The sequence below is a fragment of the Salvia splendens genome, chromosome 5 (genome assembly GCF_004379255.2).
Source record: "Salvia splendens isolate huo1 chromosome 5, SspV2, whole genome shotgun sequence".
NCBI lineage: Eukaryota > Viridiplantae > Streptophyta > Magnoliopsida > Lamiales > Lamiaceae > Salvia > Salvia splendens.
The window spans coordinates 11,590,602-11,607,651 of NC_056036.1; the positions used below are offsets into that span (position 1 = coordinate 11,590,602).

The 17,050-nt window shown below is 39.1% G+C and overlaps 2 protein-coding genes and 1 pseudogene across 3 annotated transcripts; all 3 read right to left on the minus strand.

Moving 5' to 3' along the window:
• Window positions 1-491: 491 nt before the first annotated feature.
• Window positions 492-3,416, minus strand: LOC121805679 (cell division protein FtsZ homolog 1, chloroplastic-like). The gene is made up of 6 exons (XM_042205628.1): window positions 3,076-3,416; window positions 2,731-2,830; window positions 2,373-2,602; window positions 1,693-1,860; window positions 1,087-1,320; window positions 492-927 (listed from the first exon to the last, which is right to left on the minus strand). Exons 1-6 carry the CDS (start codon window positions 3,349-3,351, stop codon window positions 664-666), a joined length of 1,272 nt encoding a protein of 423 aa, XP_042061562.1. The 5' UTR covers window positions 3,352-3,416; the 3' UTR covers window positions 492-663.
• Window positions 3,417-13,339: 9,923 nt separating this feature from the next.
• Window positions 13,340-14,093, minus strand: LOC121803800 (annotated as a pseudogene).
• An 895-nt stretch (window positions 14,094-14,988) lies between these two features.
• On the minus strand, window positions 14,989-16,380 carry LOC121803116 (rho GDP-dissociation inhibitor 1-like). Of its 2 annotated transcripts, XM_042202818.1 has the most exons (6): window positions 16,350-16,380; window positions 16,088-16,269; window positions 15,817-15,883; window positions 15,492-15,710; window positions 15,282-15,406; window positions 14,989-15,204 (listed from the first exon to the last, which is right to left on the minus strand). In XM_042202818.1, exons 2-6 carry the CDS (start codon window positions 16,247-16,249, stop codon window positions 15,127-15,129), a joined length of 651 nt encoding a protein of 216 aa, XP_042058752.1. In that variant the 5' UTR covers window positions 16,250-16,269; window positions 16,350-16,380; the 3' UTR covers window positions 14,989-15,126. The 2 variants fall into 2 exon arrangements, with proteins under 2 accessions (XP_042058752.1, XP_042058753.1); XM_042202819.1 differs by having other exon boundaries at window positions 16,088-16,360.
• Between the last annotated feature and the right edge of the window lie 670 nt (window positions 16,381-17,050).

Here is a 17,050-nt window from a genome sequence, read left to right on the forward strand (position 1 = left end):
TTGGTGAGGAGGGGTGATTTGTTCGCTTTCTTTGTGTTGGCTTGATTGCTTCATCTGTGTGTTGGTGAGGAGGGGTGATTTGTTCGCTTTCTTTGTGTTGGCTTGATCTGGGGAGTGTCTTCTCTGGTATTCCATGTTGTTTTCATTCCCCTTATCTGTGTGGCCTTTGGACGATTTTTTGAGTTTCGGATGCGTCTTGCTGGATGTTGCTTTGGATTGGCTTCTGGCTAGAATTGATGGCTCATTGATTTCATTATTTGTGCATTCGACACTTTTTATCAAAGAAAAAATGAAATAAATAAAAAGAAATATCATGCAATGTTAAGATAAGGAGAGAGAAAAGAGGTTAGTTTTGAAACATTAAATGATTTAATTTCTCTTTTCAAAATTTATTTTTTATGAAAAACACAAGTCAGCCTGGTCATGCGATGACTCTTATATTCATAGAATAAATTTCAGTATGTAGACTACTATACATTACATTTCAATCATAGACCAAAACTAAGAGGCATTCATTAAAAAACTGCAATCCAACATACTATTATAATACAAAAGATAATAATAGTTGTACGAACCTGCAATATTAACCCTACCTAATTGCACCAGAATGAACATATGAATCATGAAAAGAAATAATGAAAGAAATGAAAACCAAATAAGAACCTAAAAGAAGAGTCTTCGAGAAGGCGGCTGATTAGCATTGACGGAAGAGGCAGAAGAGCCGAGTGCCACTGGGGACTTGCTGCTGTTTAGGCTGCCTGCCTTCTCCAACAGCTTTGCTCCCCTTGGGTCAGTCAGAAGTGTCTTTTGAAATGACTGAGTGAATCCAGTTGCAATAATAGTAACATGTATCTCTCCATTATATCGCTCATCCACGACTGCACCAAATATAATATTCGCGGAAGGGTCTGCTAGGCTCGTAACAACCTGGAAGCCAAGGCCCACAGAGAGATTTTGAGAAAGAAGAAATATATATATATATATATATATATATATATATATATATATATATATATATATATATATATATATATATATATATATGGTTTAAGCTTGTCTTTTCGCAGTGAGAAGTTAATGCAGTACCTGCGATACCCTATTTACTTCTTGAAGTGTTATATCCTTTCCACCAGTAATATTGTAAACAACTCCGGTAGCAGATTGGATGGAAGAGCCAATCAATGGAGCCAATGTGGCTTGTTCGGCTGCTTCTTCAGCACGGTTCTTGCTAGAGGAAACGCCCACTCCAAGCATAGCAGTACCAGAATCTTTCATGACTGCCTTAACATCAGCAAAATCCACATTTACCAGACCAGGTATCTGCATCAACAAGGAGAGTGATTGAGTTCTCATATAATAGTTAGAATACTGAAAACAATATTGTTACAAAAACCCCATCTAGGAAGAAGGTCCTCTATTTCACTTTCAAGACAACTATAATTGATCACAGAAATCTCCTCTCTCTCAAAGATGAATTTTGTAATTGGGAAAATCAGAGAATCAGTTATCTCTCTCTCTATATATATACATAGGTACATCAAAGAATCATCCCATATTAAGTCAAATGAAGGAAGCACAAGACAAACTGAACTAGAGATGAGTTCGAGCATCAAGGATTTGCCCTGGGTGAGTTAATTTTTTAAAGAGAATGATGTGTAGACGAAGCGCTACAAATTCATATCAATTACTCACTGTGATTATATCAGATATCCCTTGGACACCTTGACGGAGAACATCATCAGCTAGGAGAAAAGCATCTTGAAGGGGGGTATGCTCATCAGCAATATCTAGAAGACGATCATTTGGAATCACAATAAGTGTATCCACTTTTTTCTGCAGCTTTTCAATTGCTTCAAGAGCCTGAAAAATAACATGATGGCAGCGGCAGAGAGGCAAATTTAAATTTGATGAGTGGATGATATTTTTGAAATATATACCCTACACTCATGAATCACTTTAGAAGGCAATCTGGATTATATCGATTTAAACCTCCAAATACATAGTCAAATACAAGCAAAAAAGAATAACAAAACGTAACAATTATAACAATCATAACAATAAATACAATCAATACCTCTGGGCATACACAGCCCATCCAACAAGCAAACAATGAAAAAACTCAACATGTTAGCTTCTTGATTGTGTAATTTATGTTCAGGCATGAGTCATGACAGTCAGAGATTATCAAACATGGATCATCATTAGATACTTTGGATTGTATAGTAAATTTTCTTCTCAAGAGTTACATGTACTCAGCAAGATAATCCACATGTGTCAGAGCATTTCAAAGATCATAATATTCTCATTTACTGAAGAACTAAAAGAAAAGTAAAATGAATCCTTGTTGCACAGCAAAACAAAAATTCACCTACCTGAGTAGATCTTTTGCGTCCCTCGAAGCTGAACGGGTAGGTAACAACACCAACAGTCAGGTACCCTGCTTCCTTAGCAATTTGTGCAACAACCGGAGCTGCACCAGAGCCTGTACCACCCCCCATTCCGGCAGTTATAAACACCATATCCGACCCCTTGAGAGAATTTGCAATAGCTTCCTTGGACTCCTCTGCAGCTTGTTCACCCAAAAGTGGGTTTCCACCAGTACCTATATTTCAACATTCGTTGTAGCAACACCATCAAGCAAGCTCACAGGTTAACAGTACACAAAACAGCAGTAGAATCAAACTTTAGCATGCAAAACAATTCAGTTTGCAAAAATCTGAAGACGCTAACCAAGTCCACGAGTCAAAAGCTCCCCAATCTGAATAGGATTCTCCGCAGCAGATTGCAGAAGAGATTGAGCATCCGTGTTTATGGCGTAGAAGTCCACTCCCTGTCAAGAAATGCAGATGCACAATCATACATCTTCGGCTTGAAATAGAAAAGCTTACATTTCTTTAAATTTTCAATAAATAAAATTCGAAAAGCAAAATAATCAATGAACAGAAAAGAACAAAAATGAAAAGAAAAGAGACAAATTTTTACCAATGATTAAGGCTAACGGATGTGGAATTCCATAACAAAAACACACAAATTATCAAAAATGAAATTGGCAAAGTAGGGTTGAGGCGAGGAAACCTGCAAGCCGCTACCAATCATGCGATTGACGGCATTGTTGCCTCCGCCTCCGACGCCGACGACCTTAATTTTGGCGGAGTCTGTAGGTATGAAGGAGCAGTAAACCGCAGTGTGGTGGCGTTTGGAGGTGCAGAAATTTCTGGAGCGATGCGTTGAAGAGATGTTGCAGCGTGCATTTTTGCTTAGCAACGGCAAAAAGCCGACGGAAATGTGGGCCATGGAAGAATGAGAGAGTGATAATTCGGAGGCTGGATTGGAAATTCGGAGAGTCGCCATTAACACAATTGGTGCTTCAAAATGAGTGATTTTCTATCTTTTTCGTCTCCGCCGAGTTAACAAGTGTGGACTCTGTACTAGTAGTAACAGAAAAGAGGGCAAAGCTTTATTTTATTTTTTATTTTTTATTTTTAAAAATTCTATTCTTCTTTTCCTTTTAGATACTAAAGTATATGTCATATGGTAATTTTAATGTTTAACTAGTCTAAGTACCTTGAACCAAAGATTTGGTCTTAAACTATGAGTTTATTTCAGCATTAGTCCTTGAATTTTAAAAGTATCACTCTGGATTCTTGAATTTAGCTATAATCACACTGGAGGTTCTTTTTCAATGTTCATCGCGATTTTCAGGCGAAAATACGGGAAATTTTGTCCATTCATTACTACGAGATACATGGGTATGATATTTTCTCTATCCGTTTCTCTCTGGTATTGAGTTTGATACTACTCCCTCCGTCCTAAGATAAGCTAAGCACTTCTTTTGGGCACATAATTTAAAGAATTGATATTTAAAGAGTTAAAGTAGAGAGAATAAAATATAAGAGATAGAGAGAAAAAAAAATAGAGAAGTAAAGAGAGAATAAAGTAGATGAAGAATAAAGTAAGATAGATGAGTTTTTGCTAAAAAAGAAAATGACTCACTTATAGTGAGAGATACCAAATAATATAACTCTTTTATCTTGGGACCGAGGGAATATTTTCTTATAGTTTGAGCGAGTGTCTGAAATAATATTTTTCGCTTCACTTTTTCAATCACTTTATGTCAAATCCTCTTTTGCACTCTTTCTCTTAAACTTTTAGAAAGTAAAAACTAAAATAAAAAATTAATTATAAAAAGAAAGAGAGAAAAAGAGTACCCTCGTCCCACAATAATTGTCACTCTTATTGTGGGCACGAATTTTAAGAAATGTAAAGAAAAATTGTCTGGAAAAGTTAGTGGAATGTGAGATCCACTTTTTTATATTAGTTTTAGAGCATCTCCAATAGCAATAGCACAGCCACAAACTCCTTCTGCCACATCATCAGGACAAGCAGCTGGACAAGCAATAGCCCAGTCATAATAAACAAAATTATAAAAATAACAATCACACAAAATACGGAATTCAACTTACGACACAGATACGGGAAAATGCAATAATTTCATTCAAATTAAAAAAAGGTACATTAAAAAAATTACAAAATTACAAAAAAAAAAACTAACGTCGTGCAGTACTCCGCGCCCACAACTCTTCAATTAAATCCTTTTGGAGTCGAATATGAGCTTCCACTTGGCGCATGTCGGCATGTGCTTGGAGGCGGCCGGCTTCATCGTGAGGTGCCCCACTTCGTACGTTGGGGGTGGCCACGCCGTGGCTTGGACCGGCTTCATTATCGTCGTTGGCCTAACTAGTCAGTTGTACACCTTCATATTTGACAATCATGTTGTGCATGATAATACAGGCGTACATTATATCAGCAATGCAGTCGACATGCCACAAACGCGTTGGACCTCTAATTGCCGCCCATCGAGACTGGTGAACACCAAATGCGCGCTCCACGTCCTTGCGCGCCGACTCCTGCCGTTCCGCAAAGTAGGCCTTCCTCTCATCCTAAAACGCCGCCTGAAAATGTTGGCGTTAAACCGCGGCTCCGGTGTGAAGTAGTCGTCAAATAGCCCTGATGTGCAGCTACGTGATCCCGATCAATCACTGCTCGGCGGTGGACAACGGTTCGAGGTACCGCCGGCTGCAAGGCCCGTTGTATCAGCCGGTCGATCTCTCGGAACGTATAGGCCTCCAACTGTTCATTCAAACACCGTTCGAACTCCTCAGCATCCCCACCACTACTACCACCCGCGTTACTCATTTCGCGTTGTTGATCTTGTACATAAATTAAGATAGAGAGAAAACTCGTTAAAACAAGTGATGCAAATGAAAATGACGTGCAGATCGCGTATATATAGTGTTTCGAAAATTAAATAATAAAAAAAATTCCGCTCACCGATCGCTCGCCGATCTGGAGCCTGCAATAGCGGCTAGGAGATCGGCGAGCGCATCGCCGAGCGCTCGGGAATCGGCGTGCGCTCACCGTTTTTCTCGCCGATTTGGCGCTCGCCGGCTGCAATGGTTCGGCGAGCGGACCGGCGAGCGCCAAGAATCGGGTAGCCGGTGCGCTCGCCGCTATTGGAGATGCTCTTATAATAAAATGTGAGTGAAGTTGAATGTGGGACCTACTTACCATTTACGGTAAAAATGAAGTGTGACAATTATCGTGGAACGGAGGGAGTATTTGATTTAAAATGATTGAAAAAATAAAGTGAAAAATATTATTTCAAGTACTCAAGTTATAAAAATATATTAAATCAATACCAAAGAGAGATAGAAAAAATATCATACCCAATACTCGGATATCTCATTTTTATGAATGGACAAAATCGCCCTCCAACTACAAAATTGCTTTGGAAGTATTTTCGCCCGAAAATCGCGATGATAGTGAAAAAGGACCACTATCACGATTAAGGCGAAATTTAGGAATCTATGAGTATATTTTTTGAATTCAAGAATTATTTGCGTGTGAAACGTATAATTGAAGCACTAAATATGTACTCCCTCCGTCCGCGAATATGAGTCCCGTTTTTCCATTTTAGTCCATCCGCGAATAGGAGTCCCGGTTCACTTTTACCATAAATGGTAATAGAGTCCGACCTTCAACTAACTCATTTCACTCACATTTCATTTAAAACTAATATATACAAGTGGGACCCCTATTCCACTAACTTTTTTCTATCCACTTTTCTTAATATTTTTTAAAATTCGTGCTGCTAAGGAATGTGACTCCTAATGGCGGACAGAGGGAGTAGTTCCTGTAATAGAAAATTGTGAAATAGTTTCAGTTTTGGGAGTAGCTAATGAAGTGTAGCAAAAATAAGCCCAAAATTTGGTGTCCTTGAATAGCCGAAATAAACTGGGTCATTTCATTAACTAAATCACATCATTTCAGCCCAGAGAGCGTGGCCCATCAATAAAACCTTTCCAAATTCAAAAATGAAGAAGCCCACATCAACTGATCGAACACATGATTCACCATTTAATCATCTACTCAATTAAATCGAACCCTTAAAGCGGAAGCCAAAATCTGCATCAAAATTCGGTCAACAACAAAAATTTACATAAACTAACAGGTCAATTCAATCCAACATGAATTGGCTCTTCTACGTCTATAGTTGGAATCAACGTTAATGATTCAATTGATGAATTTGTTTATAAATATTGGCTGGTGACGATTTAATATAGTACATACACTGAATGCCACAAGCGCGTGATAGGTTGACATACCGGCATGGGACTTTTAAAAAGAATGAGGAAAAATAAAAATAAAAATAAAAATAAAAATAAATGAGACAAGAAGTTGAAATACCTTAGTAGGAGTAGTTAGTAGTGGTATTATTTTGACAAACTATTCTGTAATTATTAAGTCTGCATTATTGATAATGCAAAAGACTAAGACCATCCACAACGCGTCTCGTCTCGGAGAGACGAGACCCCCGCGAGACGCATTGCAGCGCCCATCTCGTCTCTATCTCGCGCCCGTCTCGTCGCGTAGCTCGTCTCGGCGAGACACGAGACGAGATGGCTCGTCACGCGCCAGGGACACGTGGCACGTCCCCATGCGTGCGTGACGCCCACTCGCTGACCCGCGAGTGGGCGTCGTCACTGATGACGCAATAATTTGTTTTTAAAAAAAAAAAACGATTTTTAATTAAATTTTTTTTTTCAAACGGTAATATTACCGTTAAATTTTTATTTTCATTTTTTAAATTTTTTAATTTTTTTACTCTATAAATAATTCTATTTCATACTCATTTCAAACACAAACACACATCTATTCCTCTCAAATCCTCTCTATCACTCCAATTTCCATCTTCAATCAACTCAAACAAATGGATCCTTTTGAGCAAATGCGTCAATTAATGGAACAATCACTCGAAGAAGATCGATGACGAGAGGCGGAGGAAGCCGCACCACCCCCACGACGCTCCCGGAAGTACATCAATCGGAACCGGGAGGAAGCCGCCGCACCGTTAGTAGCGACTACTTCTGCGATAACTCGATTTGGGGAGATACCTATTTCCGTCGCCGTTTCCGCATGCGGAAACCGCTATTTCTCCACATAGCGAATACTTTGGCGGCCAGGGAGGAGTTCTTCCGAGAAGGGTTCGACGCGGTCGGTCGTCCCAGCCACACGACGCTGCAGAAATGTACTGCAGCCATCCGGCAGCTTGCGACTGGACAAACTGCCGACATATTCGACGAATACCTGCACATCGGAGACAGCACTGGGCGCTTGTGCTTGCTCAACTTCTGCAGAGGCGTCCGGGCAGCCTTCAGTGACGAATTTCTCCGGAGGCCAACCACGGAGGATTGTCAGTTCCTCCTCAACCTGCACGAACAAGTGCACGGATTCCCCGGGATGCTTGGCAGTGTCGATTGCATGCACTGGCAATGGAAGAATTGCCCGGTGGCTTGGAGGGGTTCCTACACGAGCGGCCACAAAGGCACCCACCCAACCGTTGTACTCGAGGCCGTTGCCGACTACCAACTTTGGATCTGGCATGCGTACTTCGGGGTCCCTGGCTCGAACAACGACGTAAACGAGCTCCAACAGTCCGACCTCTTTACCGAAGTTTTGGATGGTAAAGCGCCGGCCATCAACTTCGTCACCAACAACCGGCGGTATAAAATGGGGTACTATCTCGCCGACGACATCTACCCGAAGTGGCCGACCTTCGTGAAGACGTGCGGCAGGCCAGCGAACCCAAAGCAGGCTCTTTTTGTGCAGAATCAGGAGGCTGCGCGCAAGGATGTGGAAAGGGCGTTCGGGGTTCTCCAAGCGCGCTTCAACATCATCAAAGCCCCGGCTCGTTCGTGGTTCATGGAGAGCATGGTCGACATCATGTATACGTGCATAATCTTGCACAACATGATTGTCCGAGACGAAGGACCCGATGCCGGAAATTGGTTCGACCCCGAATCCCCCGGAAGCTCAACCGCAAGTAGTCCGCCGCGAAGTGGAGCGCATCCATCTATACAAGAACGGTTGGCTATTCGGGCAAGGACACGCGACTCTAGCGCCCACACCCAACTCCAAGAGGATCTAATTGAGCACATTTGGGAAAATTTTGGCGGAGAAGATTAAATTATGTCATTTTTATTTTTTTAGAATTTTAATTATGTCTTCGTTTTTTAATGTTAAGTTGTAATGTTGTTTTAATTTTAATAAAGTGTGTTTGTTTAAATTGAATTGGGTTTAAAAAAAATTTATAAATTAAATTGAATGAATAGTAATTAAGAGACGGTATAGAGACGGTTAAGAGACGGAGCATTGCAGGTTCCGTCTCTTAGTTAAGAGATGGAGGAAAAAAGGACAGTGGGACCCTCAAATAGTGCTCAAATAGTAGTTAAGAGACGGTTTAAGAGACGGTATAGAGACAGCGCTGTGGATGGCCTAAGAATCTCCAAAGTCGCCTTCCTTGGCTAAACACCACCGTCTCTCTCAAATTCTCAATAGTTGTGTGTGTGAATTGTGATGGATCCAAAGTCTGAGGAAAGTAAACGTGCAGTTTTACTCTTATTAGGAGGAGAAGGAGAAGGATAAGGATGGAATCGCACGTATTCCTCAACAAGCAGGATTTGGCAACTGAAGAAGCTTTGGTACATGAGAGAGAGAGATTTCTCCAACACATTGCATCATCCAGTTCGCTTCTCCGCCATTCTTTGATGCAATTTCTGATGCGGGATGAAGCTCCTTATTGGGGGTTAAGATCTTACATGGCTCTGCCAGTGTTTGATTCCCATACTTATGAGTTATGAATACTACGGTGTGTTGGAGCTCTTTCAAAGTCATCATTCTCATTCTGAGAGGGATCATTTTCTCTCTCTGTTGGATCAAGCACTACAGCTTCTTTTATATTCTTCACTTTTTCATAATCCAGCATATATCAATCATCTCTAAGGTGTCGTCGTTCAAGTTGTTGCAAACAGAACTGACGCCTAATTGGATTGATTAAAGTGTCTCCTAGTATTTATTCATCAATCACCACGAATCATGCAAATCAAATTAGGTTACTCCTAGATTAGATTATTTTGTCAATTGTGTACTAATATTGATGTGTATATCATTACAGATTGCAGGGTTGAGGTCCAATCATAATCCCATTGCTATTAGCGGCCCAACAAAAGAAATGGTAAAAATTGATACTCCAAAATGAACTAATTCAATTACTGTAGCTTCTCAGCAACAACCTGAAGGTGAAATGAAGGAGGTACTTGAATTGGCAATGGCCACAATCCCTCGATTATATCTGGCACAAGTTTGGGTGTCTTGTAACAAGCTATGTGTTAACATCTAAGGCGTGACGCGAGTCAATTGATAGTTTCAGTTTGATGAAGTCTTACAAGCAAAACTTTTCGATGTTGAACATGACAACCTACTTGAAGACGGCCGACTCTTGTTGCCTCAAACCTTCCTCTGCGGGTATGGACAAAGGATGGGTTTTCCTCTGCAAGGCAAAGCAAAGCTTGTGTAAGAATCACGTTAAAAGTAACTCGTTATTGATCAAGGAGAAAATGGAAGATTTAATGAAGAAAATAGCAGTCAAATCTTGGAAACACAATAAATGGATGGTCCAATTTTGGGCGCAAAAAATGGTGAAGAATAGGTGCTATCTAGAAACTTCAGATCAGCCTTATGTTATTGGTTGTCTTGCAAAGGGTATAGCTTCATTTAGGAAACAATGTACGATGTATCCCTATTTTGTTGACAACCAAGCTAGACAAAATGAACTGGGGCCGCCGGGACGTGTCTTTAGATTCGGACACCCTGAAATCAGCCCTGACCTCTTCTTCTACACTAGAGAAGAATTTCCAATGAGAAACTTTGCAATGGTATGTTGTAATCGTGGATACATGGCGTTGCCCATATTTGACGATGAAGGCGTAGACAATTACAAGGTCGTAGGTGTGCTGGAGTTCCTAGGATTTTACTATTCCGACCTTCGAATCATTGGAAAACTATTGTCTCTTCTCTTGCAATATTTTGACTTATAAATTTGTTGTAAAAACAATGTCTGTTCTATGCAGGAAACAAAATTGTGCTCCACTCACATGGACTTCCACCCAAGATTTTAGCAAATAAATCTGTCAATGTATGCTTTGACACAATTTTATCTTTGTAATTCTATCACTAACATGTCTTTAAACGAATGCAATATGTTCTAACTTAATACTATGTTCTATATGGATCAGATTGTCAGTGGCAGGGAAAAAGCGTTGACAGAAATCCAAACTACCCTTAGCATAATCAATAAGATACATCCCCAATTTCATATGGCAAATGTTTGGGTCCCTGCTGAAGATTGTCTTAGTTCTACTAGTAATAATATGAGTTGCATGGAGATGGCATTGTCTACTAAGTATAACTTGAAATTTATGCCTACAGATTCAGTTCACTGGATTCATGTCCAAGCCAGAAAAGGGATTATTGGGATGGTATTGGCATCTGAAAACAAATCATGTTTTTGTCCAAATTTAAGTGAATTTAGCATAGTCGACCAGCCCCTGTCACACGAGTGATCGACGTGATGTTTGTTTTGCAATTTGTTTGCAAAGTTCACACACCGCTAACCTTCTTTATGTTGTGGAGTTCTTCCTCTGCCCCGGTCTTGCAACGTATAAATATATTGGGTCCTTCTTGACCCTTTTATTGCCAATGATGAAGCGTTAATTAAGATGGCATGTGGGAAGGAAATAGAAGAGACATTTGTGGTTGAAGTTATTGAATTTTCTTATGCATATAAACTTGATTTCTCCGAATCAGAGTCTGCATGTCCATATCCAGTCATATTTAAAAGTGTGCAGTACAATCACACTGAAGAAGAACAACAAAAGGAGTAGCATCACACCGTAGAAGAACAACGCGCGGAAGAATGCACCGTTGTTGCTCCAAGTTGCAATAAAAGAGTCGGAGAGAAGGGGAAAAACTCCCTTAATCTTGGTGTTGAGGTTCTCCAACCACATTTTGGGAAGAAGCTAAAAGATGTTGCAGAAGAGCTCGGTAGTGAGTATAAACTTATTGTTCAATCTTCTCTAAACGTAAATGTATATTACCTACTGACATAAATGTAATTAACTTGTTCTTACAGTTGGAAGATCAACAATAAAGCGTGCATGCAGGGAACTTGGCATTCGAAGGTGGCCAAATAAAGAAGAGCATAAGAAAAATCTATCCCTTTTTGAAGAAGAAGAAAGTGCTGGAAATTCAGAACATAGTGTGCCCCCATCAATCGGCAACCTTCATCCATTGGATGGTGTGACGGAAACAAACGTAGAAAGTGCAGACAAGGTGATTGTAAAGGTGAAGTACAAGAAGGATTTAATAAAATTTGAGTGGTCTATGTCATTAGGATTGGCAGAGCTTAGTGAAGAAGTGGCGATGAGATCTTATTAACCAGAGATGTTGATTTGCAAGTCTGTCCAAAGAGTCGAACAACAAGAGGCGAGACACTCATCCGACTTTTGGTTGGATGACATGTGCAGTAATGACAAGGATTTCTTCAACACAGTGTTGGAGATATTGGTGTGGAGTTTTTATAGTGTAAAAAAGTATGGTGTTGGAGGGTCTTCGGGGATCGTGTTAATGTAGGATCTTTTTGATGTTGCGAATGGCGCCTAACAACTACGCAATCACATCCTACTAATCTAAACTAATTTGATCACCATCGCGACCGGACTTCAATTCATATGTCAACATTCTTTCATCCACTAATCTTAACTAATTTTCCGGAAGCGATAAAAACTATCTAAACTAATTTTCTTATTGTTATTTTTTTTCTCAAAAGATAGTTTACTTTTGTTAGAAAATAATAATACATCATCCTCTACTAAAAAAATGTCACATTGATTTATATGAATTTTGTAAAATAAGAGAGAAAAAATGATAAACTGAGTAAAGATTAAAATGAGTAATAAATTCTGAATAACTTTTAGTTTAAGACTAATTTTGGTAGATCGAAGATAATGAAAATATGAAAGTGAGACTATTTTTTTGGACAAAGGAAGTATTAGTTTTACTCATATATTTCCTTTGTCCTAAAAGGTATGCATTTTTTTTTCAATCTTTCTAATATTTAAAACTCTTTTTTTTCCTCTATTGAGGTGATCACACTCATTTTCAACTAATAATACTTGAATTTTTTTTATCTTTCTCTTACTTTAATAATTATGCTGAACTCGTGCCTAACCAAAATGCATACTCTTGTAAGACGGAGAGAGTAATTTTACACCCCTGTCCCACTTTAAAGGATACAATTTCTATTGAATGCTCCACTCTAAGTAGTATATTTTTTTTAAAATAAAAATATTACTGGAGTATTATTTTTACTTTATTTTCTCTATTATATGCTCTAATAAAATAAAACTAAATACAATCATGTAGTACTGAATAGGCAATTCTCCTCTTAAAATGAGATGTACTAAGAATTACAATCATGTACTCCGACTGAATACGTAATTCTCCTCTTAAAATGAGATGTAACATATTTCTGACATGTTAATGTTGTAACTTGTAGTAATTGAAAAGGTATTGTCTCTTTGAATAAAATAACACACCATTAACAAGCGTTCTGAAATGATGCTAACACATTCATAAGAAAATTATGGAAAAAGAAAATCGCATTTATATATTTAGCATTATTTTCTCCACAAAAACTAGTTTTAGTAAAATGGAAAACATAAAAATATATAATAGAAAATAAAGAATTAAATTTAATAAACAAAAATAAAGCTAATTGTGATGAACAAATTAAAAATGAAAATAAAATAAAATCATAGTACTGTATTTATGAAAACTGAAAGTACAGTGTGAAAAATACAACCGCTGAAAACTAACATGGCATTGGACTCAAATTGAATTGAAATATTTACGAAGAAAACGCAGAACAACGTAGTATTCATCAATGGCCTTGAGATCCAATCCACTCCTTATCACCTGAGGGATATATCAGCTCGTGCATCAGCCCCGACGCCGCCACCACCGCCGCCCGCCTCCCGCCCCCGAGCGCGAGCCGCACGGGGACGTACACGGTGGCGCGCAGCATTCCTCCGGCGACTAGGTTCCACCGCCGCCCCCAGAAATCCCGCAGCGACGTGGCGAGGTACGGCTCGTCGAACTGCGGCTCCAGCTGCAGCCCCAGCGCGGCCACCGGCGCCGCGGTGGACGCCAGGATCAGCTCCACGCCGAGGTACACGTGGCAGCAGTAGAGGGCGTAGATCAGATACGGATTCATAAACTCTCTGTAACTGTATAGGCTGACGATCAATGCGAGAAGCCCTCATTTGATGGCGAAAATTGCGATTTTGGCGATGGACGGAGATGGTGAGGTGTGTTTGATGGGGAGGAGGGCGGTGGAGAGGAAGTTGGAGTTGCCGAGAGAGGGGGTTGATCGAAGGCGAAGAGGAGGAGCTTGGAGTTGCCGAGCCAACCGAGGTAGAAGATGGTGGGGCCGCCGAGGTGGAAGGAGGAGAGGCGGAGGGGGAGGGTGGTGAAGAGGTACATTATTGGGAGGAGGGAGAGGAGCCTGGCCGCGCCGGATGGGATGCGGGCGGCGATTTGGTGGCAGTAAATTAGGGATGCGGCGGCGGTGAGCCATACAGCGATGAAGTTTTGGATCTGGGGGTCCATGGTCAACGATGGGAGGTGGTGGTGGTTTCTTTGAATTTCGGCACCTTTAAAATTAAAAGGGGATCACGTGTTATTGGATTTATTGATAATTAAAATGGGACCCTACTAGTACTAATTAAAAAGTCAGTCAAATATGACATGATTTATTCTTTTGGAATTAATTACTACTTGTATAAGGTTGGGGCTAATTCAATCAGGTATTATCATAGAGGTAGCAACGAACTCGTGAATTATTATTCAAGTCAATGATGGGCATTTTAGGATCAGTTAAGAATAGAGAAAACACACACTGTGGCCGGCAATTTGATCCTCGTGATTTGATTTTTATTGTTTTGTATGTGCTGAAGTAGTATTTTTTTATTACAGCATTTTAAAAACTAGATTGGACTGATTGATTGATCGATCGCGATCAGTAAATTGTCCAGTTTGATTCAAGTATAAAAACAATTGTTATAGCGGGCCATTTCAAATAGGGAATATCGACCGGTTCGATAACAAATTAATCCCCAATGGATTGAACCGGTTTGCTCGCATGCCAGTTGCCACCGTACTCTGTCGTGTGCGACGCAACGTTGTCGGTTAGGCATTCCTCTTTCGCTGCCCGGTTGCACTCCGTGCCAGTGCGAGTAAACTGGTTCGATTGTCGGCGCTTCATTGTCGAACTGATCGATTTTCCCTATTTGAAATGACCCGCTGTAACAATGGTTTTTATAGTTGAATCAGACTGAACAACGTAGTGATTCATGATGAATCGGTCGAACCGGTCAGTCCATTCCGGTTTTTAAAACAAAAAATAGCGTATATAAAACAAAATTCAAGGATACTTAGATAACTCCAAATCTAAGTTCAAACTAGATATATCAAACTACCAAAATTCTTCAGATCATATAAGCATATAGTATGTCTTTTGTAAATGTTCAACCATGTATGTATAACCTAACTAGGAACACTTTCACACACATACACACTTGTGTGCAATTCTTAATAGTAAAAGGTAAACAAATTAATATAATAAATAGTTTGAAGACAAATTTGATGAGTAATAATGTGCTGGGTTGGTCATTGTTTGGACCAATCTTTCTGAATGTCAAAAGTGTAGTTGATGTCCAAGTAGCACTTATTGTCATCATCAACAAACTGAAAAATTTCGAAACAAGAATACATTATACATCACACAGTATAAATTTTCTACATTAGCAAAATGGATTGAATACCTTAGATCTTGCAGTGTATTGTCCTCTAGAAAATATGCCAGCAGGAGTAGTCTCTTCGGGCATTTCTTGTGTATAAGGGTCTGCTTGAGGGCTAAACGTTCCCAGCATTTCTTTGGAGCTATCAACTGTATCACGTTATTAATTATAAATTAAATTAAATGAAACAAATTAGATTATAGTAGTATATGTTGTGATCATTAATATATGTACCTTTGATTCCAGTCTTCCAAACGGTGTTGGTATACTTGAGGCCGCAAACGATGTCGTTGCTGACTTTGATATTGAATTTGAGATGGTAATGACTTCCTTCCTTGAGAGTAAACCACAAGCCTTTAGGGTTTTCGCCTTCCGGGATTGGAAGCAAAATATCCGGCCTTCCCGGCGACACTATCGCCAGGCTCAAGATTTTTACGTCGGGTTCTTGATTCTCTACGTAAAGATAATCAGAGTTGTAAATTGTGTGTCATGCTACAATAAAATTAAGTTGCCTCAATTAACGTAAATAACTCCTATGTGTTTATTTGGATGGAATTACCTTCAACAGCATTAACATCAACACTACCAATCAATTGCTCCTTCCACCTCCTTAAGCTCTCATCATCCTATTCATTAGTCGATGCAATATATACGAAATCGTACAAATGAGAATCGAGAATTATTTTTCAATTATTCGATCACAAAGATCTACAGTTAATGTTTGGTTCGATCGAATCCTAAGTTTATACATCTAGAACAATGTTTTTTTTATGGAACATTGTAATCTACTGAAAATATATGATCAATGAATGTAATATTAGATGACCTACCTTGTCTTTCTCGAGATGTTCCTTGAGGCTAACTTTTGGGCCTAAATGTAAGCTCAAGTCTTCATCATCTTCGGTAGGGCATGAAGATTGACTGTGATGCCGGCTCACCTGCCCTTCCGAATCGGATTCTATGTCGGGATCTCTATCTGAATCAGATCCCATTTTTTCCCACCTCCACAATACTACACCAATTAAATCAAGCTGTTAAAAAAAATGAACCTTGAAAACCAAACTAATAAACAAAGAGTACGATCGTCCGTACAAGAATCTAGTCCTAATAAACTGAGTATGGCATCAAAATTCTAGAAAAAAGGGAAAGGATATGGAAATTAAATTGATGGCCTAATTATGAGTGTAAAGAGAATAGGAAAAGGGAGTTGTAAACTGGTGGTGATCCGATTTATGTTCATACACCAAAATTAAGTAAGTTCGGTCATCAAATATTGCGAATTGGGTGGACAATAAATGCGATCGTTTACTTTCCTTTATTAGAATATTAGTTATCGTGGTGCATGCAAATGTAAAACTATTATAGGTTTACACCTTTATAATGTGAAAATTAATGATATCTTAGTTTTTGAAGCTCTAAAAATAAGAACATATAGTAATTTCTAAGTCACTTTAATTGTTTATTGATTTTTTACTTTCACCCATTTGAGGCATATGTTAATTAATGTTTCCTTTATCATATGATAGTTTCCTTGCTTTTTCTAAATGATAGTACTGATATCTATATCTATATCTATAGTAATATAAAAGACGAGTTTTGGGCATAGTTTTGAATATTTATTAACTTTGGATGTCATTGCAATTGATCTAAAAATTAATTTTAGATAGAAATTTAAAAACGACAGTTTCATATGTACAAAAATGTAATCCACGATATAAAAAATTAATTTTCCCAATATGCGTTTAGGAATTTGACCAACTTTAGCTTCCTTGAACGTTACAGATTTTTCAAAC